Source organism: Salmo trutta, chromosome 5, assembly GCF_901001165.1.
Source record: "Salmo trutta chromosome 5, fSalTru1.1, whole genome shotgun sequence".
Classification (NCBI taxonomy): domain Eukaryota; kingdom Metazoa; phylum Chordata; class Actinopteri; order Salmoniformes; family Salmonidae; genus Salmo; species Salmo trutta.
The window spans coordinates 6,591,521-6,616,892 of record NC_042961.1 but is presented as its reverse complement, the minus strand read 5'-3'; the positions used below and the strand labels follow the sequence as shown (position 1 = coordinate 6,616,892).

The window sequence follows — 25,372 nt, the reverse complement described above, 5'->3', positions numbered from 1 at the left end:
TGCTGATTGGGAGTCATACTTAACTATCCCTGTTTTCACCTGTCCTTTGTGGGAAGTTGTTTTTACACTGCTGTGTTAGCCTGCAATACTGTTCGTTCGTTCGTTTTCTTGTTTTGTTTTTGTAAGTGTTCTAATAAAAGTTAATATGAGCACTCAACCCGCTGCGCCTTGGTCCACTATATACAACGACCGTTACACTCTAGTTACTCCTATATTTACACAGTCTATAGTTACTCCTATATGTATACAGTCTATAGTTACTCCTATATTTACACAGTCTATAGTTACTCCTATATGTATACAGTCTATAGTTACTCCTATAGCTATACAATATATAGTTACTCCTATATGTATACAGTCTATAGTTACTCCTATAGCTATACAATATATAGTTACTCCAATATTTAACATCTCTAGTTACTCCTACATTTACACAGTCTATAGTTACTCCTATATGTGTACAGTCTATAGTTACTCCTATATGTATACAGTCTATAGTTACTCCTATAGCTATACAATATATAGTTACTCCAATATTTAACGTCTCTAGTTACTCCTATATTTACACAGTCTATAGTTACTCCTATATGTATACAGTCTATAGTTACTCCTATATTTACACAATCTATAGTTACTCCTATATGTATACAGTCTATAGTTACTCCTATATTTATACAGTCTATATAGTTACTCATTTATACAGTCCATATAGTTACTCCTATATTTATACAGTCGATATAGTTACTCCTATATTTAAACAGTCTCTAGTTACTCCTATATTTATATACAGTTAATTGTATATTTATACAGTCTATATAGTTACTCCTATATGTATAAAGTCTATATAGTTACACCCATATTTATACAGTCTATAGTTAGTCCTATATTTATAAACAGTTACTTGTATATTTATACAGTCTATATAGTTACTCCTATATGTATACAGTCTATATAGTTACTCCTATATTTATACAGTCTATATAGTTATTCCTATATTTATACAGTCTCTAGTTACTCCTATATATACAGTCTTTAGTTACTCCTATATATACAGTCTGTAGTTACTACTACAGTGGGGGAAAAAGCATTTGATCCCATGCTGATTTTGTACGTTTGCCCACTTACAAAGAAATGATCAGTCTATAATTTTATTAGTAGGTTTATTTGAACAGTAAGAGACAGAATAACAACAAAAAAATCCAGAAAAACGCATGTCAAAAATGTTATAAAATGATTTGCATTTTAATAGGGGAAATAAGTATTTGACCCCTCTGTAAAACATGACTTAGTACTTGGTGGCAAAACCCTTGTTGGCAATCAAAGAGGTCAGACGTTTGTTGTAGTTGGCCACCAGGTTTGCACACATCTCAGGAGGGATTCTGTCCCACTCCTCTTTGCAGATCTTCTCCTAGTCATTAAGGTTTCGAGGCTGACATTTGGCAACTCGAACCTTCAGCTCCCTCCACAGATTTTCTATGGATTAAGGTCTGGAGACTGGCTAGGCCACTCCAGGACCTTAATGTGCTTCTTCTTGAGCCACTCCTTTGTTGCCTTGGCCGTGTGTTTTGGGTCATTGTCATGCTGGAATACCCATCCATGACCCATTTTCAATGCCCTGGCTGAGGGAAGGAGGTTCTCACCCAAGATTTGACGGTACATGGCCCCGTCCATCGTCCCTTTGATGCGGTGAAGTTGACCTGTCCCCTTAGCAGAAAAACAACCCCAAAGCATAATGTTTCCACCTCCATGTTTGACGGTGGAGATGGTGTTCTTGGGGTTATAGGCAGCATTCCTCCTCCTCCAAACACGACGAGTTGAGTTGATGTCAAAGAGCTCCATTTTGGTCTCATCTGACCACAACACTTTCACCCAGTTGTCCTCTGAGTCATTCAGATGTTCATTGGCAAATTTCAGACGGGCAAGTATATGTGCTTTCTTGAGCAGGGGGACCTTGCGGGCGCTGCAGGACTTCAGTCCTTCACGGCGTAGTGTGTTACCAATTGTTTTCTTGGTGACCATGGTCCCAGCTGCCTTGAGATTATTGACAAGACTCTCCCGTGTAGTTCTGGGCTGATTCCTCACCGTTCTCATGATCATTGCAACTCCACGAGGTGAGTTCTTGCATGGAGCCCCAGGCCGAGGATATTGACAGTTCTTTTGTGTTTCTTCCATTTGCGAATAATCGCACCAACTGTTGTCACCTTCTCACCAAGCTGCTTGGCGATGGTCTTGTAGCCCATTCCAGCCTTGTGTAGGTCTACAATCTTGTCCCTGACATCCTTGGAGAGCTCTTTGGTCTTGGCAATGGTGGAGAGTTTGGAATCTGATTAATTGATTGCTTCTGTGGACAGGTGTCTTTTATACAGGTAACAAGCTGCGGTTAGGAGCACTCCCTTTAAGAGTGTGCTCCTAATCTCAGCTCGTTACCTGTATAAAAGACACCTGGGAGCCAGAAATCTTTCTGATTGAGAGGGGGTCAAATACTTATTTCCCTCATTAAAATGCAAATCAATTTATAACATTTCTGACATGCGTTTTTCTGGAAATTTTTGTTGTTATTCTGTCTCTCACTGTTCAAATAAACCTACCATTAAAATTATAGACTGATCCTCTTTCTTTGTCAGTGGGCAAATGTACAAAATCAGCAGGGGATCAAATACTTTTTTCCCCCACTGTATATTTACACAGTTAGTCCTATATTTATGCAGTCTCTAGTTACTCCTATATTTATAGAGTCTATCTACATAGTTAAAACTATATTTATACAGTCTATATAGTTACTCCTATATTTATAGTCTCTAGGTACTCCTATATTTATACAGTCTCTAGTTACTCCTATATTTATACAGTCTCCAGTTATTCCTATATACAGTTGAAGTTGGAAGTTTACATACACCTTAGCAAAATACATTTAAACTCAGTTTTTCACAATTCCTGACATTTAATCCTAGTAAAAATTCCCTGTATTAGATCAGTTAGGATCACTACTTTATTTTAAGAATGTGAAATGTCAGAATAATAGTAGACAGAATGATTTATTTCAGCTTTTATTTCTTTCATCACACTCCCAGTGGGTCAGAAGTTTACATACACTCAATTAGTATTTGGTAGCATTGCCTTTAAATTGTTTAACTTGGGTCAAACGTTTCGGGTAGCCTTCCACAAGGTTCCCACAATAAGTTGGGTGAATTTTGGCCCATTCCTCCTGACAGAGCTGGGTTAACTGAGTCAGGTTTGTAGGCCTCCTTGCTCACACATGCTTTTTTAGCTCTGCCCACACATTTTCTATAGGATTGAGGTAAGGGCTTTGTGATGGCCACTCCAATACTTTGACTTTGTTGTCCTTAAGCCATTTTGCCACAACTTTGAAAGTATGCTTGGGGTCACTGTCCATTTGGAAGACCCGTTTGCAACCAAGCTTTAATATCCTGACTGATGTCTTGAGATATTGCTTCAATATATCCACATAATTTTCCTTCCTCATCATGATGGCATCTATTTTGTGACGTGCACCAGTCCCTCCTGCAGCAAAGCACCCCCACAACATGATGCTGCCACCCCCGTGCTTCACGGTTGGGATGGTGTTCTTCGGCTTGCAAGCCTCCCCTTTTTCCTCCAAACATAACGATGGTCATTATGGCCAAACAGTTCTATTTTTGTTTCATCAGACCAGAGGACATTTCTCCAAAAAGTACAATCTTTGTCCCCATGTGCAGTCGCAAACCGTAGTCTGGCTTTTTAATGGCAGTTTTGGAGCAGTGGCTTCTTCCTTGCTGAGCAGCCTTTCAGGTTATGTTGATATATGACACGTTTAGTGTGGAAGTAGATACTTTTGTACCTGCTTCCGCCAGCATCTTCACAAGGTCCTTTGCTGCTGTTCTGGGATTGATTTGCACTTTTCGCATCAAAGTACGTTCATCTCTAGGAGACAGAACGCGTCTCCTTCCTGAGCGGTATGACGGCTGCGTGGTCCCATGGTGTTTATACTTGCGTACTATTGTTTGTACAGATGAACGTGGTACCTTCAGGCGTTTGGAAATTGCTCCCAAGGATCAACCAGACTTGTGGAGATCTACAATTCTTTTTTCTGAGGTCTTGGCTGATCTCTTTTGATTTTCCCATGATGTCAAGCAAAGAGGCACTGAGTTTGAAGGTAGGCCTTGAAATACATCCACAGGTACACCTCCAATTGACTCAAATTATGTCAATTAGCCTATCAGAAGCGTCAAAAGCCATGACATAATTTTCTAGGAATTTTCCAAGCTGTTTAAAGACACAGTCATGTAAACTTCTGACCCCCTGGAATTGTGATACAGTGAATTATAAGTGAAATAATCTGTCTGTAAACAATTGTTGTAAAATGACTTGTGTCATGCACAAAGTAAATGTCCTAACCGACTTGCCAAAACTATAGTTTGTTAACAAGACATTTGCTGTCAAGGTTGTGGGTAACTGGTGAAAGGAGTCAGGCACAGGAGAGCTGAGATGCGTGGACAAGGTATTTAATTCAAGAAAAACACCAGTATAAACACAATACTAATGGTGCTGGAAAAATACCGGTACCACGAAATAAACCGGTGTAATAACAAAACCCGGTAACAATAAACCAGCCGTCAGATACAGCCTTACAATAAAACAAACACACACACAAACATGGGGGAAACCAGAGGGTTAAATAATGAACATGTAATGAGGAATTGAAACCAGGTGTGTAAAAAACAAAGACAAAACAAAAGGAAAATTAAAAGTGGGGGTCAAAATCAAAAGTAACAGTCAGTATCTGGTGTGGGCACTTGCTGCATTAAGTACTGCAGTGCATCTCCTCCTCATGGACTGCACCAGACTTGCCAGCTCTTGCTGTGAGATGTTACCCCACTCTTCTACCAAGGCACCTGCAAGTTCCCCGGACATTTCTGAGGGGAATGGCCCTAGCCCTCACCCTCCAATCCAACAGGTCCCAGACGTGCTCAATGGGATTGAGATCCGGGCTCTTCGCTGGCCATGGCAGAACACTGACATTCCTGTCTTGCAGGAAATCACACACAGAACGAGCAGTATGGCTGGTGGCATTGTCATGCTGGAGGGTCATGTCAGGATGAGCCTGCAGGAAGGGTACCACATGAGGGAGGAGGATGTCTTCCCTGTAACGCACAGCATTGAGATTGCCTGCAATGACAACAAGCTCAGTCCGATGATGCTGTGACACACATTTATAGACTGTATAACTTTTTATGATTGACAGTCTCTAGTTATTCCTGTATTTACAGTCTCTAGTTACTCCTGTATTTATACAGTCTCTAGTTACTCCTATATGTATACAGTCTCTAGATACTCCTATATTTACAGTCTCTAGTTACTCCTGTATTTACAGTCTCTAGTTACTCCTATATTTATACAGTCTCGTTACTCCTATATTTATACAGTCTCATTACTCCTATATTTATAGTCTCTAGTTACTCCTATATTTATAGTCTCGTTATTCCTATATTTATACAGTCTCTAGTTACTCCTATATTTATACAGTCTCTAGTTACTCCTATATTTATACAGTTCTACTGTGTCATTTAAAAGCTGCCTTAACATCCTACGCAAGCTCTGCTCTTTCTACGAGAGAAAGAAAGGCAGTGAAGCCCTAGCAGGACTGGAATTAATTGGGGAGAGGGTGAGGGGCTTGCGGATTGAGTCTCTGGGGCTAGCAGCTAGCTAGCATCTTTCAAAGAGCCGTTTGTATGCTAATCCAACACAGCTAGCCTGGCTATGGCCTTCTCGCTCTCAAGGGAGAGATACCCACTTCACGTAGTTTAAGAAGATGAATTTCTTATTTCCATGTAGGAACGCTGCGTGTCTTTTTAGATTAGCCGCACAATTCTCTACCCTCTTAATTTAAAGCCAATTTGGCAGAAGGTGAAAGAACATTACTGGGAAATGAGAAATGCATAAAGAAGGATAGTCCTCTGGTGGAGAATAGAGTAGGCTACTCAAATGTGATGTACTGTAACAATTATGATCTGCTATCACCTAGTAGTGTGTGTGTATGTGTGTATGTGCGAACAAACTGAATGAGTCCACAGGAGTTGATGTAAAACTGTGTTAACATCATCATTGTTTTCCTCTGAAACAGACGACTGGAGACAAAACACAATTAGTGAGATGGAAATAGAATTGATGTCCACTCAAACCACTGATGGATCTGTCTATTGATTATCAGTGAAGCCTTTGCAAATTTGTCAACTGCCCACTGGAGCAGAACTCAATAGAGATGGATGTGGGGACATTAGACATGTCACTCAGTCGCCAACCACTGGACAGATTATTCATGTTAGACCTGGAGTCTGATGTAACACGTACCTGATACCTCTACAGTACCATTGGAACAGTGGTATTCAAACTGTTTCAGCGGAGACACATTTTTCCAGCAGAATTTCTGGGGACCCCTTTTTTCTCCGCAAGAATTTCTTGCAACCCACCACACCCCAAATCGAATGACACAACCTTAAAATTGGTACACTTCGATTTTTTTAGAAGCAACCTTCAAACCATTACATTTTCATCTCTTATCAAAATGATAAAAAACCAATAAATATGTAAAATAAATGTTCTTTTTTACATTTGTATGTTGTCCCATACAATAATCTGTACTCTTAATTGAAAACAAAAATCCTAACCCTAGAGTCTGATGTAATATATACAGCTAACTCTAACCCTAGAGTCTGATGTAATATATACAGCTAACTCTAACCCTAGAGTCTGATGTAATATCTACAGCTAACTCTAACCCTAGAGTCTGATGTAATACATACAGCTAACTCTAACCCTAGAGTCTGATGTAATATATACAGCTAACTCTAACCCTAGAGTCTGATGTAATATATACAGCTAACTCTAACCCTAGAGTCTGATGTAATATATACAGCTAACTCTAACCCTAGAGTCTGATGTAATATATACAGCTAACTCTAACCCTAGAGTCTGATGTAATATATACAGCTAACTCTAACCCTAGAGTCTGATGTAATATATACAGCTAACTCTAACCCTAGAGTCTAATGTAATATATACAGCTAACTCTAACCCTAGAGTCTGATGTAATATATACAGCTAACTCTAACCCTAGAGTCTGATGTAATATATACAGCTAACTCTAACCCTAGAGTATGATGTAATATATACAGCTAACTCTAACCTTAGAGTCTGATGTAATACATACAGCTAACTCTAACCCTAGAGTCTGATGTAATATATACAGCTAACTCTAACCCTAGAGTCTGATGTAATATATACAGCTAACTCTAACCCTAGAGTCTGATGTAATATTTACAGCTAACTCTAACCCTAGAGTAGAGTCTGATGTAATATATACAGCTAACTCTAACCCTAGAGTCTGATGTAATATATACAGCTAACTCTAACCCTAGAGTCTGATGTAATATATACAGCTAACTCTAACCCTAGAGTCTGATGTAATATATACAGCTAACTCTAACCCTAGAGTCTGATGTAATATATACAGCTAACTCTAACCCTAGAGTCTGATGTAATATATACAGCTAACTCTAACCCTAGAGTCTGATGTAATATATACAGCTAACTCTAACCCTAGAGTCTGATGTAATATCTACAGCTAACTCTAACCCTAGAGTCTGATGTAATATCTACAGCTAACTCTAACCCTAGAGTCTGATGTAATATATACAGCTAACTCTAACCCTAGAGTCTGATGTAATATATACAGCTAACTCTAACCCTAGAATCTGATGTAATATATACAGCTAACTCTAATCCTAGAGTCTGATGTAATATCTACAGCTAACTCTAACCCTAGAGTCTGATGTAATATATACAGCTAACTCTAACCCTAGAGTCTGATGTAATATCTACAGCTAACTCTAACCCTAGAGTCTGATGTAATATATACAGCTAACTCTAACCCTAGAGTCTGATGTAATATATACAGCTAACTCTAACCCTAGAGTCTGATGTAATATATACAGCTAACTCTAACCCTAGAGTCTGATGTAATATATACAGCTAACTCTAACCCTAGAGTCTGATGTAATATATACAGCTAACTCTAACCCTAGAGTCTGATGTAAAATATACAGCTAACTCTAACCCTAGAGTCTGATGTAATATATACAGCTAACTCTAACCCTAGAGTCTGATGTAATATATACAGCTAACTCTAACCCTAGAGTCTGATGTAATATATACAGCTAACTCTAACCCTAGAGTCTGATGTAATATATACAGCTAACTCTAACCCTAGAGTCTGATGTAATATCTACAGCTAACTCTAACCCTAGAGTCTGATGTAATATATACAGCTAACTCTAACCCTAGAGTCTGATGTAATATATACAGCTAACTCTAACCCTAGAGTCTGATGTAATATATACAGCTAACTCTAACCCTAGAGTCTGATGTAATACATACAGCTAACTCTAACCCTAGAGTCTGATGTAATACATACAGCTAACTCTAACCCTAGAGTCTGATGTAATATATACAGCTAACTCTAACCCTAGAGTCTGATGTAATACATACAGCTAACTCTAACCCTAGAGTCTGATGTAATACATACAGCTAACTCTAACCCTAGAGTCTGATGTAATACATACAGCTAACTCTAACCCTAGAGTCTGATGTAATACATACAGCTAACTCTAACCCTAGAGTCTGATGTAATATATACAGCTAACTCTAACCCTAGAGTCTGATGTAATATATACAGCTAACTCTAACCCTAGAGTCTGATGTAATATATACAGCTAACTCTAACCCTAGAGTCTGATGTAATATCTACAGCTAACTCTAACCCTAGAGTCTGATGTAATATATACAGCTAACTCTAACCCTAGAGTCTGATGTAATATATACAGCTAACTCTAACCCTAGAGTCTGATGTAATATATACAGCTAACTCTAACCCTAGAGTCTGATGTAATATATACAGCTAACTCTAACCCTAGAGTCTGATGTAATATCTACAGCTAACTCTAACCCTAGAGTCTGATGTAATACATACAGCTAACTCTAACCCTAGAGTCTGATGTTATATATACAGCTAACTCTAACCCTAGAGTCTGATGTAATATATACAGCTAACTCTAACCCTAGAGTCTGATGTAATATATACAGCTAACTCTAACCCTAGAGTCTGATGTAATATATACAGCTAACTCTAACCCTAGAGTCTGATGTAATATATACAGCTAACTCTAACCCTAGAGTCTGATGTTATATATACAGCTAACTCTAACCCTAGAGTCTGATGTAATATATACAGCTAACTCTAACCCTAGAGTCTGATGTAATATATACAGCTAACTCTAACCCTAGAGTCTGATGTAATATATACAGCTAACTCTAACCCTAGAGTCTGATGTAATATATACAGCTAACTCTAACCCTAGAGTCTGATGTAATATATACAGCTAACTCTAACCCTAGAGTCTGATGTAATATATACAGCTAACTCTAACCCTAGAGTCTGATGTAATATCTACAGCTAACTCTAACCCTAGAGTCTGATGTAATATCTACAGCTAACTCTAACCCTAGAGTCTGATGTAATATCTACAGCTAACTCTAACCCTGATAACACAGTACCAGATCTACAGTACCAGATCAAGCATTGGACTGTCTAGCTATAATTGGAATCCCTCCTGTTGTCAATCATCGTCATGTTGCTATAATTTCATACCTTCTCATTTCCTGCAAACCTCTGATATGTCCAGTACCAGCTCATCCTAATAATACTCTGGCCTAATACCCTGTCCCTAGTTAGAGGCCCCTCTGATATGTCCAGTACCAGCTCATTCTAATAATACTCTGGCCTAATACCCTGTCCCTAGTTAGAGGCCCCTCTGATATGTCCAGTACCAGCTCATGCTAACAATACTCTGGCCTAATACCCTGTCCCTAGTTAGAGACCCCTCTGATATGTCCAGTACCAGCTCATGCTAATAATACTCTGGCCTAATACCCTGTCCCTAGTTAGAGGCCCCTCTGATATGTCCAGTACCAGCTCATCCTAATAATACTCTGGCCTAATACCCTGTCCCTAGTTAGAGGCCCCTCTGATATGTCCAGTACCAGCTCATGCTAATAATACTCTGGCCTAATACCCTGTCCCTAGTTAGAGGCCCCTCTGATATGTCCAGTACCAGCTCATCCTAATAATACTCTGGCCTAATACCCTGTCCCTAGTTAGAGGCCCCTCTGATATGTCCAGTACCAGCTCATGCTAATAATACTCTGGCCTAATACCCTGTCCCTAGTTAGAGGCCCCTCTGATATGTCCAGTACCAGCTCATCCTAATAATACTCTGGACTAATACCCTGTCCCTAGTTAAAGGCCCCTCTGATATGTCCAGTACCAGCTCATCCTAATAATACTCTGGCCTAATACCCTGTCCCTAGTTAGAGGCCCCTCTGATATGTCCAGTACCAGCTCATGCTAATAATACTCTGGCCTAATACCCTGTCCCTAGTTAGAGACCCCTCTGATATGTCCAGTACCAGCTCATGCTAATAATACTCTGGACTAATACCCTGTCCCTAGTTAGAGGCCCCTCTGATATGTCCAGTACCAGCTCATCCTAATAATACTCTGGCCTAATACCCTGTCCCTAGTTAGAGGCCCCTCTGATATGTTCAGTACCAGCTCATCCTAATAATACTCTGGCCTAATACCCTGTCCCTAGTTAGAGGCCCCTCTGATATGTCCAGTACCAGCTCATTCTAATAATACTCTGGCCTAATACCCTGTCCCTAGTTAGAGGCCCCTCTGATATGTCCAGTACCAGCTCATCCTAATAATACTCTGGCCTAATACCCTGTCCCTAGTTAGAGGCCCCTCTGATATCAACCAGTTGATAACGGAGAGTTTGACCTGCATGGCACTATAGCACCGTAGAGGCCTCTCTCTCTCACACACACACACACACAGAGAGAGAGAGTTATGGCACAGTGTTTCTGGTGTGGACCCAGTCAATGGATTGCATGATGTATTGTTGTCTCTACCTTCTTGCCCTGTGTGCTGTTGTCTGTGCCCAATAATGTTGGTACCATTTTTTGTGCTGCTACCATGTTGTGCTGCTGCCTTGTTGTGCTGCAGCCATGTTGTTGTCATGTGTTACTGTCATACTATGTTGTTGTCTTAGGTCTCTCTTCATGTAGTGTTGTGTTGTCTCTCTTGTCGTGATGTGTGTTTTGTCCTTTATTTTAATTGTATTTTATTTTATTTTTAATCCCAGCCCCCGTCCCCGCAGGAGGCCTTTTGCCTTTTGGTAGGCCGTCATTGTAAATAAAAATGTGTTCTTAACGGACTTGCCTAGCTAAATAAAGGTTCAATAAAATAAATAAATGGATCGCTGGGACAGTCATAGCTGTTGCTACGTAACACACACTTAAACACATCAACACACAATCACACAGCAGTAAACAAACATGTAATGTACGCTAGTGCAAACACACATTCTATTTCACACACGTGGTGTGTGTGTGTGACCGTTTATAATCAGATGACCCTAAAATACCCTGTCTGACGTACAGAACGTGTCCGTCCGCCTCTACACAAACAAAATGTGACGTGAGTGGGCTGTTCGGGGGTGTATTCTTCTGTGTTTTCTGACACATTCTCCCTCAAAGTGATTTTTTAATCTCACTGGCTTCCCCAGTATGAATAGATAAACACATAAATCATTTATGAATGCATATTCACGGTGCGGAGAGGGAAATCTAGGCCATCTCAAAACAATGGCTTCCCTCCCAGTTTCCTTTTTCAACTACCTCCAGAAATAAAGAGGATGATTCAAGACTCCCCGCAGAGGAAAGCTACCTCCCAGTAAACCATTTTTGGTTACCTCTACATTCCAAGAATGTTAGTAGGGACGTTCTGAGAATGTTAAAATGGCAACTTCTCTTTTTTTCCCCTAAACACTTTATCCTTATTTTTTTTTTTGCAATTCAAATTCTAAATAAAATGGCAAATTCTCTCAAATGTAAACCAAATTGGGACTCCATTGCAACTTTCCCTAATGTTATAGTAACATTCGCTGTTGGCTGGGCTGTGTCTTCTTTAACATCAAACTACAGTATAATGTTGTGGGAGCGCAGAGAACGGCTAATTATAACAGAAGCCAATTTCAACCTTTTTCATCATCCTGTATAGCTAGTCACTGCTAACGATAGCGTCACCACGCTACTGCTGCATAGCCTACAGAGAAAAGTCAGCCATGATACAATCCAGGCCATTGTATGTTTCCCAGGCTGAACCTGTGGAGGACGCTGTGCAAAGAATGTCCAATAGATGGCAACTTAGAGCTGTCTTGACATTAAGTTTTCCAGGTACAATACTTTGCCATATAAATAACTCTCTCACTGCTCCGAGTCATTGTAGAGAGATGTAGAGAAATGTAGAGAAATGTAGTAAGAGAAAAAGGTAAATTCTTACCCAGCCAGCTCCTGTTCAAGTAGACAGATACGAAGACAGGAGGAACAGTGAAGAAGTCCACAACTGAGTTGACCTCCAGCCAGAACCACAGCTTATCATTGGCTGCTATGAACTGAAGGAGAAATAGAAGGGTAACACTTCACTTAAAGCCTGCAAGTATACTGTATTATGTTGATGCAGTTATAATGTATTACAAGGGTAGGCAACTAGAATCAGCCACGGGACGATTTTTGTCGGAGCAGATCGTCAGGGGACGGGAACATAATTATAATAATTTGTACTATGCAAATGACCACAACTAAGCCCAAAAAGAGATTGTATTTAAAAAGAACAATTTCATACCTGGATTACTGTACATTGAGACACGATCACATACATCTCTTTTTATTATTTTTATTTATTTGTGAGAATACTTGGGAATGGATTACCTAAATAAATAAATTATTTTTTGACCAAAAACAAAACTCAACAAACGTTGTCATTTATTTGTTCTAAAAACTGATGTATTGGAAGACTTCTCATTGGCTGCTATGAACTAAAGGGAGACATAGAAGTAACAATTCATGGTGGTAACACATTCCTTAAAATCCATGTTGTAGGTTAATTGTGTTATCATTCAGTTCATAGCAGGCTGTTGGTACAATGACTTACGACGCCATCATAATGCATTTTAACAGTTATCAAGAACATTTATGACTTTACAATGTGCAATTATCATCTCATAAAGATCATGGCTGAATGGAAAACAGGAACAGGAGTGTTAAAGTTAAATCTAATCATTTTATTTTATAGAGTTCAAGTATAGTTTTTAATGTTTTATTTGAATCTTGAGCATATAGCAACATAATACATGCATTTCATATACTGTATCTAAGTATAAGATGTACAGTGCATTCAGAAAGTATTCAGACTCCTTGACTTTTTCCACACTTTGTTACATTTCAGCCCTATTCAAAAATTGATGATTTTATCCCCCTCATCAATCCACACACAATACCCCAATATGACAAAGAAAAACTAGTTTATTTTTAATTTACATAAGTTTCAGACCCTTTTTACTCAGTACTTTGTTTAAGCACCTTTGGCTGCGACTACAGTCTCGAGTCTTCTTGGGTATGATGCCACAAGCTTGGTACAACTGTATTTGGGGAGTTTCTCCCATTCTTCTCTGTGGATCTTCTCAAACTCTGTCAGGTTGGATGGGGAGCGTCGCTGCACAGCTATTTTCAGGTCTCTCCAGAGATGTTTGATCGGGTTCAAGTCCTGGCTCTAGCTGGGCCACTCAAGGACAATCAGAGACTTGTCCCGAAGCCACTCCTGCATTGTCTTGGCTGTGTGCTTAGGCTTGTTGTCCTGTTGGAAGGTGAACTTTTGCCCCATTCTGAGGTTCTGAACGCTCTGTAGCAGGTTTTCATCAAGGATCTCTCTCTGTACTTTGCTCTGTTCATTTTTCCCTCGATCCTGACTAGTCTCCCAGTCCTTGCCGCTGAAAAACATCCCAACAGCATGATCCTGCCACGACCATGCTTCACCGTAGGGATGGTGTCAGGTTTACTCCAGACGTGACGCTTGGCATTCAGACCAGAGTTCAAACTTGGTTTCGTCAGACCAGAGAATCTTGTTTCTTATAGTATGAGAGTCCTTTAGGTGCCTTTTGGCAAACTCCAATTGGGCTGTCATGTGCCTTTTACTGAGAAGTGGCTTCCGTCTGGCCATTCTACCTACCATAAAGGCCTGATTGGTAGAGTGCTGCAGAGATGGTTGTCCTTCTGGAAGGTTCTCCCATCTCCAGAAAACTCTGGAGCTCTGTCAGAGTGACCATCGGTTTCTTGGTCACCTCCCTGACCAAGGCCCTTCTCCCCCGATTGCTCATTTTGGCCGGGCGGCCAACTCTAGGAAGAGTCTTAGTGGTTCCAAACTTCTTCCATTTAGGAATGATGAAAGGCACTGTGTTCTTGGAGACTTTCAATGCTGTAGAAATGTTTTGGTACCCTTCCCCAGATCTGTGTCTCGACACAATCCTGTCTCGGAGCTCTACGGACAATTCCTTTGACCTCATGGCTGGGTTTTTCCTCTGACATGCACTGTAAACTGTGGGACCTTATACAGACAGGTGTGTGCCTTTCCTAAATCCTCCAATCAAGATGTAGAAACATCTCAAGGATGATCAATGGAAACAGGATGAACCTGAGCTCAATTTCGAGTTTCATAGCAAAGGGTCTGAATACTTATGTAAATGAAGTATTTCTGTTTTTCTAAAAACCTGTTTTTGCATTGTCATTATGGGGTATTGTGTGTAGATTGATGAGAAAAAAATGCTTATTTAATCCATTTTAGAATAAGACCGTATGATATATAATGTATAAGAGAGAATCTATCATGAACAAAAGTTGCCAGAAGCCACTAGCGCAGTCAGAGTAAATAGGCTTTCTTCTCCCTTTTTCTCCCCAATTTCGTGATATCCAATTGGCAGTCACAGTCTTGTCCCATTGCTGCAACACCCGTACGAACTTGGGAGAGGCGAAGGTCGAGAGCAGTGCGTCCTCCAAAACACGACCCAGCCAAGCCGCACTGCTTCTTGAAACAATGCCCGCTTAACCCGCAGGCCCGCCGCACCAATGTGTCGGAAGAAACACTGTACACCTGGCGACCGTGTCAGTGTGCATGCGCCCGGCCCGCCATAGGAGTCGCTAGAGAATGATGGGACAAGGACATCCCGGCCGGCAAACCCTCCCCTAACCCAGACAACGCTGGGCCAATTGTGCGCCGCCCCATGGGGCTTGAACCAGGATCTCTAGCTAGCACTGCGATACAGTGCCTTAGACCATTGCACCACTCGGAAGGCCGTAAATAGGCATTTTAACATCATACATTTTGCCAGTGATATACAATGGGCCGGTCTAATCCTGAATGCTGATTGGTTAAAACCGCGTTCCAGCCGGTGTCTATTCCACAAGTTACCACCGGCTACACCGGTTACCACCGGCTATGACGTTAAAATGCCTATTTACTCTGTTCCATCTAACTGAGCAATCCACTGTCTCATCAGCCCAGCCAGGCATTTTATAAACTTGATCTCCACTATAATTATCTCACATTTCTTTTAGACTAACATTTAGTTTTCAACTGCGGAGATTTGTATAAACCTTGCAAATGTCGGAGAGAGAGACAGCAACATTGTTTCAATATTCAAATTCGATCTCCAGCTGTCCCATAGTAATGCACATGTCGGGAGTTCGGATGAGACAGGCAGGCAGGGAGCGTTTCTCAGCCAGGGAGTGTTTCTCAGGCAGGCAGCGTTTCTCAGCCAGTCAAAATCATGAATCAGCTGGCATCCTATTTATGGATATATACAAAGAAAATGTAAATTGAAAAAAAGGTCAAATGAAAGTGCAGCTAGTTTGCAGTCTTTCCAGCTTCCGTTTGAAGTGATTGTGTTAGCTGTGTTGTTGGCTAGCTCCTCTGAACGACAGTGTCCTGATGAGGGAGCACTGGGTCACGTCTCTAGCAACCGAACCAATAGAACGAACAACCAGCCGACTTGGATAGCAACCCTCTATTTGTGTCAGGACAATATCTTGTGGAAGGATGAAATGGTATGAATAAATTCCTCAAAATATTTTTTTTGAATGAAAATATGTCAATCATTATTTGAATATGTTGGTAACCCATTGTATAAAAGTGATACTCCCCTTGAAGCTGTTGTTTGGAGGATATATTTGCACGGTTTATATTTGCACTCGACTTTGTCTCGGGCCTAACAACACCCGTACTAATATATCCTCCAAACACCGGCTTCTAGGGCCTTATCACTTAAGTAACTTGTGGAATAGAAACCGTCTGAAATGTGGTTTTAACCAATCAGCATTCAGGACCCACATGTTGTATAAAACATGTTAACCCTCAGGCGAGGGCTATCTCTAGATCACTTTCCTGACATCCTTCCCTGACATACAGCATGTTGTTTGTGAATAGATGTCAGTCAGTGTTGTGATTCATGTGGAGTTGTGGCTGCATAAGCAGCTTAGCACTTTATTTATTCATTGAGGGTTTCAGGCAGGCTTTTTCTCCAATGGCTTTGGGAATGCACCAAGTCAGTATTATGTCAATACAGCTCCCACCATTAGAGAGAAGAGTGTGTGTGTGGTAATAGGGCTTTAGTACTTACCCGCAAGCCAAAGTAGAGGAGGAAGAAGACATTGAAGAACATGTCGATCTGTAACGTGAAATCTTTGTAGAAATTCTGACAGGATTCTATGGGACTGTGAAAAAGACAAAAAGAAGAAAAGGTCACATAAATATTCCTACTCTATTAGAATATTATAACTGGGTGGGTCGAGCCCTGAATGTTGATTGGCTGACAGCCGTAGTATATCAGACCGATACCATGGCTATGACAAAACATAGATTTTTACTGTTCTAATTACTTTGGTAACCAGTTCATAATAGCAATAAGGCACCTCGGGGGTTTGTGGTATATGGCCAATATACCACAGCTAAGGGCTGTGTCCAGGCATTGCGCGATGCGTCGTGCATTAGAACTGTCACGATCGTCATAAGAACTGGACCAAGGCGCAGCGTACGTAGCGTTCCACATCTTTATTATAAAGTGAAACTTCAGCAAATATAAAACAATAAACGAACAAATGAAATGTGACGTTCTGGAGTGCTCACAGGCAACTACACATAAACAAAACAAGATCCCACAAAACACAGTGGGGAAATGGCTGCCTAAATATGATCCCCAATCAGAGACAACGATAAACAGCTGCCTCTGATTGGGAACTATACAAGGCCAACATAGAAATAGAACAACCTAGATTACCCACCCCAGTCACACCCCGACCTAACCAACATAGAGAATAAAAGGCTCTCTATGGTCAGGGCGTGACAGTACCCCCCCCCCCCCCAAAGGTGCGGACTCCGGCAGCAAAACCTGACTCAATAGGAGAGGGTCCGGGTGGGCATCTACCGTTGGTGGCGGCTCCGGTGCAGGTCGTTACCCTCGCCCAGACCCCGGATCCGGCCATGGCGCCGGGCTGAACGTCGTGCCTGGACTGGGCACCTGAGCAGAAGAGGGCTCCGGCCATGGAGCTGGGTTGGACGCCGCGCCCGGACTGGGCACCGGCGCAGAGGAAGGCTCTGGCCTTGGAGCTGGGCTGGTCGCCGTGCCTGGACTGGGCACCAGCGCAAAGGACGGCTAGCTGGACTGGACGCCGTGTCTGGACTGGACACCGGCGCAAAGGAGGGCTCCGGCCTGTGGACCGTTGTAGGAGGTTCCGGACTGTGGACTGTCGTAGGAGGTTCCGGACTGGGAACCGTCACCAGAAGCTCTGGACTGGGAACCGTCGCCGGAAGCTCTGGACTGGGAACCGTCGCTGGAAGCTCTGGACTGGGAACCGTTGCTGAAAGCTCTGGACTGGGGACCGTTGCCGGAAGCTCTGGACTGTTGATGCGCACTGGAGGCCTGATGCGTGGGACCGGCACAGGTTGCACCGGACTGGTGACACGCTCTTCAGGGCGAGTGCGAGGAGCTGGCACAGGACGTACTGGGCTGTGGAGGCGCACTGGAGTCCTGGTGCATAGGGCCGGCACAAATCGTACCGGAACGATAATACACTTTGCAAGACGAGTGTGGGGAGCTGGCACAGGACGTACTGGGCTGTGGAGGCGCACTGGAGACTTGGTGCGTAGAGCCGGCACAAATTGTACCGGAACGATGACACATTTCGCACAGCGAGTGCGGGGAGCTGGCACAGGATGTACTGGGCTGTGAAGGCGTACTGGAGACCTGGTGCGTAGAGCCGGCACACATGGTACCTGACAAATGATACGCTCCTCAAGGCGAGTGCGGAGGGCTGGCACAGGACGTACAGGGCTGTGGAGGCGTACTGGAGACCTGGTGCGTGGAGCTGGCACAGTTTTTACCAGACTGCTAGCACCCTCCTCAGGACGAGTACGGAGAGCTGACTCAGGTGGCATCAAACAGATGACACGCTCCTTAGGGCGAATGTCGTGCATCATACACCAACACAATAACTCTCTCATTTCTCTCTCCTCCAATTTCTCCATCAACTCACTGATGGTCTCTGACTCTCTCTGTTCACTCTCCTCCAATTTCTCCCTCTTCTCCCAGATTGGCTTTGGTTCGCTCCTCTGCTCCGCCGACCACCCCGTGTGCCCCCCCCCAATATTTTTTGGGGGGGCTGTCCTTTGGGCTTTCCTTGTGGCTGCGAACCCCGGCGTCGTCGCTGTCCTCCCTTATCTCCTTGCATCTGCTTCCAAGAAAGGCTTTCGTGTCCCTCCATGATTTCCTCCCATGTCCAGGATATCTTCTCCTCCTTGATCTCCTCCCAAGCCCTGGATACCTTCTCCTCCTGGGCACGCTGCTTGGTCCTGTTGTGGTGGGATCTTTTGTCACGATCGTCGTAAGAACTGGAACAAGGCGCAGCGTACGTAGCGTTCCACATCTTTATTATAAAGTGAAACTTCAGCAAATACAAAACAATAAACGAACAAACGAAACGTGACGTTCTGGAGTGCTCACAGGCAACTACACAAAAACAAAACAAGATCCCACAAAACACAGTGGGGAAATGGCTGCCTAAATATGATCCCCAATCAGAAACAACGATAAACAGCTGCCTCTGATTGGGAACCATACCAGGCCAACATAGAAATAGAACAACCTAGATTACCCACCCTAGTCACACCCTGACCTAACCAACATAGAGAATAAAAGGCTCTCTATGGTCAGGGCGTGACAAGAACAGCCCTTAGTTGTGGTATATTGGCCATATACCACACCCCCTCTTGTCTTATTGCTAAATATATGTCACAGTCTGGGGTACCACACGTAGCCAGGGGATTTCAAAAGGTGCAAACAGAACAAACCCACACACTACTGTGTAGTCCTAAATATAGCCTAGTTAACCAGTCTTTATGTTTACCTTATGATTAACCATTAAGTAAGTAAGCAATACTAACCAACATGCCACTCCATAATGGTACAATAACATTTTTGCATGGAAAATAAGACATCCAAATTCACCACAGTGGTTGTGAGCAACAGACATGAATATTCAATATGGGAGTTGGTTGCCTAATGGCATATATAGGCTCATTCAGACAGTCAACAGTGAAGGATAGCCTCTCCTCACAGCAAAACAAATGGCTAGTGTATTGAGAAGCCCAGTGGGAGCAGGGGAATGTGGGTTTCAATGGTTCCCAGAGGTAGAAGACTAAGAGAGAGAGAGGGGTTTGATCATCATCCTCTACTTAACATAAAACATCTTAATGGGGGGGAGGGGGAGGAGTTGTGTGAGAAATTATGACATAGGAACAAAGACTGCTGTTTTGATGGCTAGGTGATTTATGAGTAAGTTAAGTATGTCTTAGCAGAGCAGTCTTTAACATGGCATGAATCTTGGCCTGTGGCCAAACAGATTTAAAGCCATGTGTTAATATGGATAAAGAGTTAAAACAGCCTCTGAATGATTTAATTTAGTTAAAAGCTGTTTTTTTCTCCCAGATGGCCACCCAGTCAGTGGACAGAGGTTAATAGGGTTGGACCCCTCAGTAGAATTGCCATTGATCCGGTCTGAATACACAATTATTTACACACTACTAACCCTCCGATCTTCTATAAAACTAAAAGTGATGTGAAAACAAACTCAACTATGAATCACACAGCGAATCCATACATATATTGTGCTGAGTTGATCAACTTTAATTTCCCATTTGGTCCATGTTGTGGGTTTGGTGGTGTATGGTCTGTAAGCCCCCTGAATGGACTGGACTCAGGAAATAGATGACATTTAATCAGAGATCAAACCAAAAAACAACCGCAGTAGAGTGTGGGTGTGTGTACATACGTGCACACACCTGTTCTGTACTCAAAAGCACAGAACAGCCTTTATAATTGCCCCTAATGCTCCAAGTGAAACATTTTGGCTGCCTACGCTACTCCCCTCCTCTTCATCACCATCATCATCGTCACTAACAACCCAGGCAGATGCTTCGTTCTACAGAGCGCACACAGTGAAAACAACATTTGGCCATGTGGCGAGCACATTCCAGAAAGTGTGCCCTCATTCCGCAAAACACTGACCCGCCTGTCAAGGCTTTTCAATAACACAGGAAGTGCTTAAGAACAGAACCCTTGATTGGCTATTTGAAAATAATAGCTAATCAGCGTTGAGCTAAACTGAGCAAGCTCAGCTGTGAATGCTCCTAGCACATCCCAAAAAAGTGGGAAGCCAGTTTGGATTTGGTTTCACACCAATCACATCACACTGGAAGCCAACCATAAATGTATACATTGTGCCCCTGGCCTGAGAGGATTGAAGTTCAACATGTAGCTAGATGTAGTTGGCTGGCTAATGTTAACTAGCTGGCCTGGCACATCGTTGCCCATGAAAGGAAGTTAGGCTAGCGAGCAAGCATTTTAGCCAGGTAGCCTAGGACAGCAAAAAATACAAGTGGTACTGTATGACAGAGTCATAGACTGTATAGGCAACATGAAAGAGGACGGCATTGGTGTTTCTCTATAAGTAGGGTGAGACAACATGTCTTTTCTACTTGCACACACACACAGAAATCAGTACCATGGCCAGCCACATCATATTTAGCTTATGATGATTGGACTAAATCGTTTTGGGTATCTTTTAGTTGTCACTGTATTAGACTAAGCATAGGTGATTAGATAATGTTGAGGTTGAAATGGTGCTGGATTAGTGGAGGCAGCAACTGTTTTCTTTGCAACTTGCGGTAACTCTAAATCAATAGTTGTTTAGTACAAATGTTGGAAACATGAACTTGCTTGACCATGCTGTAACTGTTTGTTACATGCAATATGTTTTGTGGACTTCACCAGACAGATGTTGATTTTGTGATGAAACAAAGGTGTGATTGAATTTATTCTGCCACTGTGTCTTCTTATTATCTCGGCCTTAGGCCTATATATCACGGTGGCAAGGCATATGAACTAACAGGTCATAGCGCAAACAAAGCTATTCAAATCAAATTGTATTAGTCACATAGGTCAAATACAACAGGTGTAGACCTTACAGTGAGATACTTACTTACGAGCACCTAACCAACAATGCAGGTAAAAAAAATATGGATTAGAATAAGAAATAAAAGTAACAAGTAATTAAAGAGCAGCAGTAAAATAACAATAGCAAGACTATATACAAGGGGGTACCGGTACAGAGTCAATGTGCGGGGGCACCGGTTAGTTGAGGTAATATGTACATGTAGGTAGAGTTATAAAAGTGACTATGCATAAACGATAACAAGAGAGTAGCAGCGGTGTAAAGGGGAGGGCAATGCAAATAGTCTGGGTAGACATTTGATTAGGTGTTCAGGAGTCTTATGCCTTGGGGGAAGAAGCTGTTTAGAAGCCTCTTGGGACCTAGACTTGGCGCTCCGGTACCACTTGCGTGCGGTAGCATAGAGAACAGTCTTTGACGATTTTCAGGGCCTTCCTCTGACACCGCCAGGTATACAGGTCCTGGCTGGCAGGAAGCTTGGTCCCAGTGATGTACTGGGCCATTCGCACTTGCGGTCGGAGGCCGAGCAGTTGCCATACCAGGCAGTGATGAAAACAGTCAGGACGCTCTCGATGGTGCAGCTGTAGAACCTTTTGAGGATCTGAGGACCCATGCCAAATCTTTTCAGTCTCCTGAGGGGGAATAGGTTTTGTCGTGCCCTCTTTACGACTGTCTTGGTGTGCTTGGACCATGTTAGTTTGTTGGTGATGTGGACACCAAGGAACTTGAAGCTCTCAACCTGCTCCACTGATGAGAATGGGGGCGTGTCGGTCCTCCTTTTCCTGTAGTCCTCAATCATCTCATTTGTCTTGATCACATGGAGGGAGAGGTTGTTGTCCTGGCACCACACGGCCACGTCTCTGACCGCCTCCATATAGGCTGTCTCGTCGTCAGTGATCATGCCTACCACTGTTGTGTCATCGGCAAACTTAATGATGGTGTTGGAGTCGTGCCTGACCGTTCAGTCATGAGTGAACAGGGAGTACAAGAGGGGACTGAGCACACACCCCTGAGGGGCCCCCGTGTTGAGTATCAGCGTGGCGGATGTGTTGTTACCTACCCTTACCAGCTGAGGGCGGCCCGTCAGGCAGTCCAGGATCCAGTTGCAGAGGGAGGTGTTTAGTCCCAGGGTCCTTAGCTTATTGATGAGCTTTGAGGGCACTGTGGTGTTGAACGCTGAGCTGTAGTCAATGAATAGCATTCTCACATAGGTGTTCCTTTTGTCCATCAATCAATCAATCAAATGTATTTATAAATACCTTTTTACATCAGCTGATGTCACACAGTGCTATACAGAAACCCAGCCTAAAACTCCAAACAGCAAGCAATGCAGAAGCACGGTAGCTCGGAAAAACTCCCTAGAAAGGCAGGAACCTAGGAAGAAACCTAGAGAAGAGCCAGGCTCTGAGGGGTGGCCAGTCCTCTTTTGGCTGTGATTAAAGATTAAAACAGTACATGGCCAAGATGTTCAAACGTTCATAGATGACCAGCAGGGTCAAATAATAATAATCACAGTGGTTGTGGAGAGTGCAACAGGACGGCACCTCAGGAGTAAATTGTCAGTTGGCTTTTCATAGCCGATCATTCAGAGTTAGAGACAGCAGGTGCGGTAGAGAGAGAGAGTTGAAAACAGCAGGACTGGTACAATGTAACACGTCCGGTGAAAAGGTCAGGGTTCCGTAGTCGCAGGCAGAGCAGTTGAGGTGGGAAAGGCCAGTGTGGAGTGCAATAGAGATTGCATCATCTGTGGATCTGTTGGGGTGGTATGCAAATTGGAGTGGGTCTAGGGTTTCTGGGACAATGGTGTTGATGTGAGCCATGACCAGCCTTTCAAAGCACTTCATGGCTACAGACGTGAGTGCTACGGGTCGGTAGTCATTTAGGCAGGTTACCTTAGTGTTCTTGGGCACAGGCACTATGGTGGTCTGCTTAAAACATGTTGGTATTACAGACTCGGACAGGGAGAGGTTGAAAATGTCTGTGAAGACACTTGCCAGTTGGTCAGCGCATGCTCGCAACACACATCCTAGTAATCCATCTGGCTCTGCAGCCTTGTGATTGTTGACATGTTTAAAGGTCTTACTCACATCGGCTGCGGAGAGCGTGATCACACAGTGTTCCGGAACAGCTGGTGCTCCTTGAAAGCGGCAGCTCTACCCTTTAGCTCAGTGCGGATGTTGCCTGTAATCCATGGTTTCTGGTTGGGGTATGTACGTACGGTCACTGTGGGGATGTTGTCATCGATGCACTTTTTGATGAAGCCAATGACTGATGTGGTGTACTCCTCAATGCCATCGGAGGAATTCCGGAACATATTACAGTCTGTGCTAGCAAAACAGTCCTGTAGCTTAGCATCTGCTTCAACTGACCACTTTTTTATTGATCTAGTCACTGGTGCTTCATGCTTTAATTTTTGCTTGTAAGTAGGAATCAGGAGGATAGAATTATGGTCAGATTTGCTAAATGGAGGGCGAGGGACAGCTTTGTATGTGTCTCTGTGTGTGGAGTAAACGTGGTCCTGAGTTTTTTTTTCCTCTGGTTGCACATTTAACATGCTGATAGAAATTTGGTGAAACGGATTTAAGTTTCCCTGCATTAAAGTCCCCAGCTACTAGGGGCACTGCCTCTGGGTGAGCGTTTTCTTGTTTGCTTATGGCGGAATACAACTCATTCAATGCTGTCTTAGTGACAGCCTCTGACTGTGGTGGTATGTAAACAGCTATGAAAAATACAGATGAAAACTATCTAGGTAGCTAGTGTGGTCTACAGCTTATCATGAGATACTCTACCTCAGGCGAGCAATAGCTCGAGACTTCCTTAGATATCGTGCACCAGCTGTTATTTACAAAAGTACATAGTCCGCCACCCCTTGTCTTACCAGACGCGGCTGTTCTATCCTGCCGATACAGCGTATAACCAGCCAGCTGTATGTTGATATTGTCGTCGTTCAGCCACGACTCCGTGAAGCATAAGATATTACAGTTTTGAATGTCCCGTTGGTAGTTTAATCTTACAAGTAGATCATCAATTTTATTCTCCAAAGATTGCACGTTTGCTAGCAGAATGGAAGGAAGTGGGGGTTTATTCGATCGCCTACGGATTCTCAAAAGGTAGAATCAGTTGTGGGACACGTAAAACGTTTGCCTTATTCTCTGGCGCCATTTTTACAATTATCACAACACATAGGTTTTAAAATGGCCTTTTCTGTTCTAGCTCGACTCCCACTGTGATTTGACTTACGCACCGCTACTGGAAGAAACATTTTTTTTAAATGGTCGGGGTTAAGCCATAATTATGACTTTGTGGCTGTGTTAACTAGTGAGGAGCCTGTTTTATAGAGGATCTAGAAATATATGTAAATACAGGCCTGGCTGACACACCAAGTTACTGTACAGAGTCAGCAATAACACCACCACCACCCCTCCCTCCCATCCCTGTATAAACTGGCTAGACATTGTAGCTCCAGATTTACAGCTTAACCAACCAAACAATGAGATGGCAATTTCAGCATCTGAAATTGAAAGATATGATTGTGAGACAGAATTACTGGAGTACCAAAATAAACCACTCTGCATCCAAATAAAATCAGAAAAAAAATAACCGGACTGATTAAATATAATTTATACATCACTGACAGACTCCTGAAGACCCTTGTGTGCGTACTGATGGGGAAAAAATAGACTTATTACACCTGCAGCCCCTACCATAAACCTGAAGAGAGAGAGAGAGAGAGAGACAGGGAGACAGGGAGAGAGAGAGAGAGAGAGAGAGAGAGAGACAGAGAGACAGAGAGACAGACAGACAGACAGACAGACAGACAGACAGACAGACAGACAGACAGACAGACAGACAGACAGACAGA

The 25,372-nt window shown here is 42.7% G+C and overlaps 1 protein-coding gene across 27 annotated transcripts in view; it reads right to left on the bottom strand.

Moving 5' to 3' along the window:
- LOC115193575 (calcium-activated potassium channel subunit alpha-1) overlaps positions 1-25,372 on the bottom strand; it is a 381,356-nt gene that overhangs the window by 111,036 nt on the left and 244,948 nt on the right. For all 27 annotated transcript variants that reach the window (XM_029752332.1, XM_029752334.1, XM_029752331.1 and 24 more), the window contains exons 4-5: positions 16,626-16,719; positions 12,458-12,569 (exon numbers count right to left, since the gene is read on the bottom strand). In XM_029752332.1, coding sequence (XP_029608192.1) covers positions 12,458-12,569; positions 16,626-16,719 — 206 coding nt within the window. The remainder of the gene's footprint in view (positions 1-12,457; positions 12,570-16,625; positions 16,720-25,372) is intronic.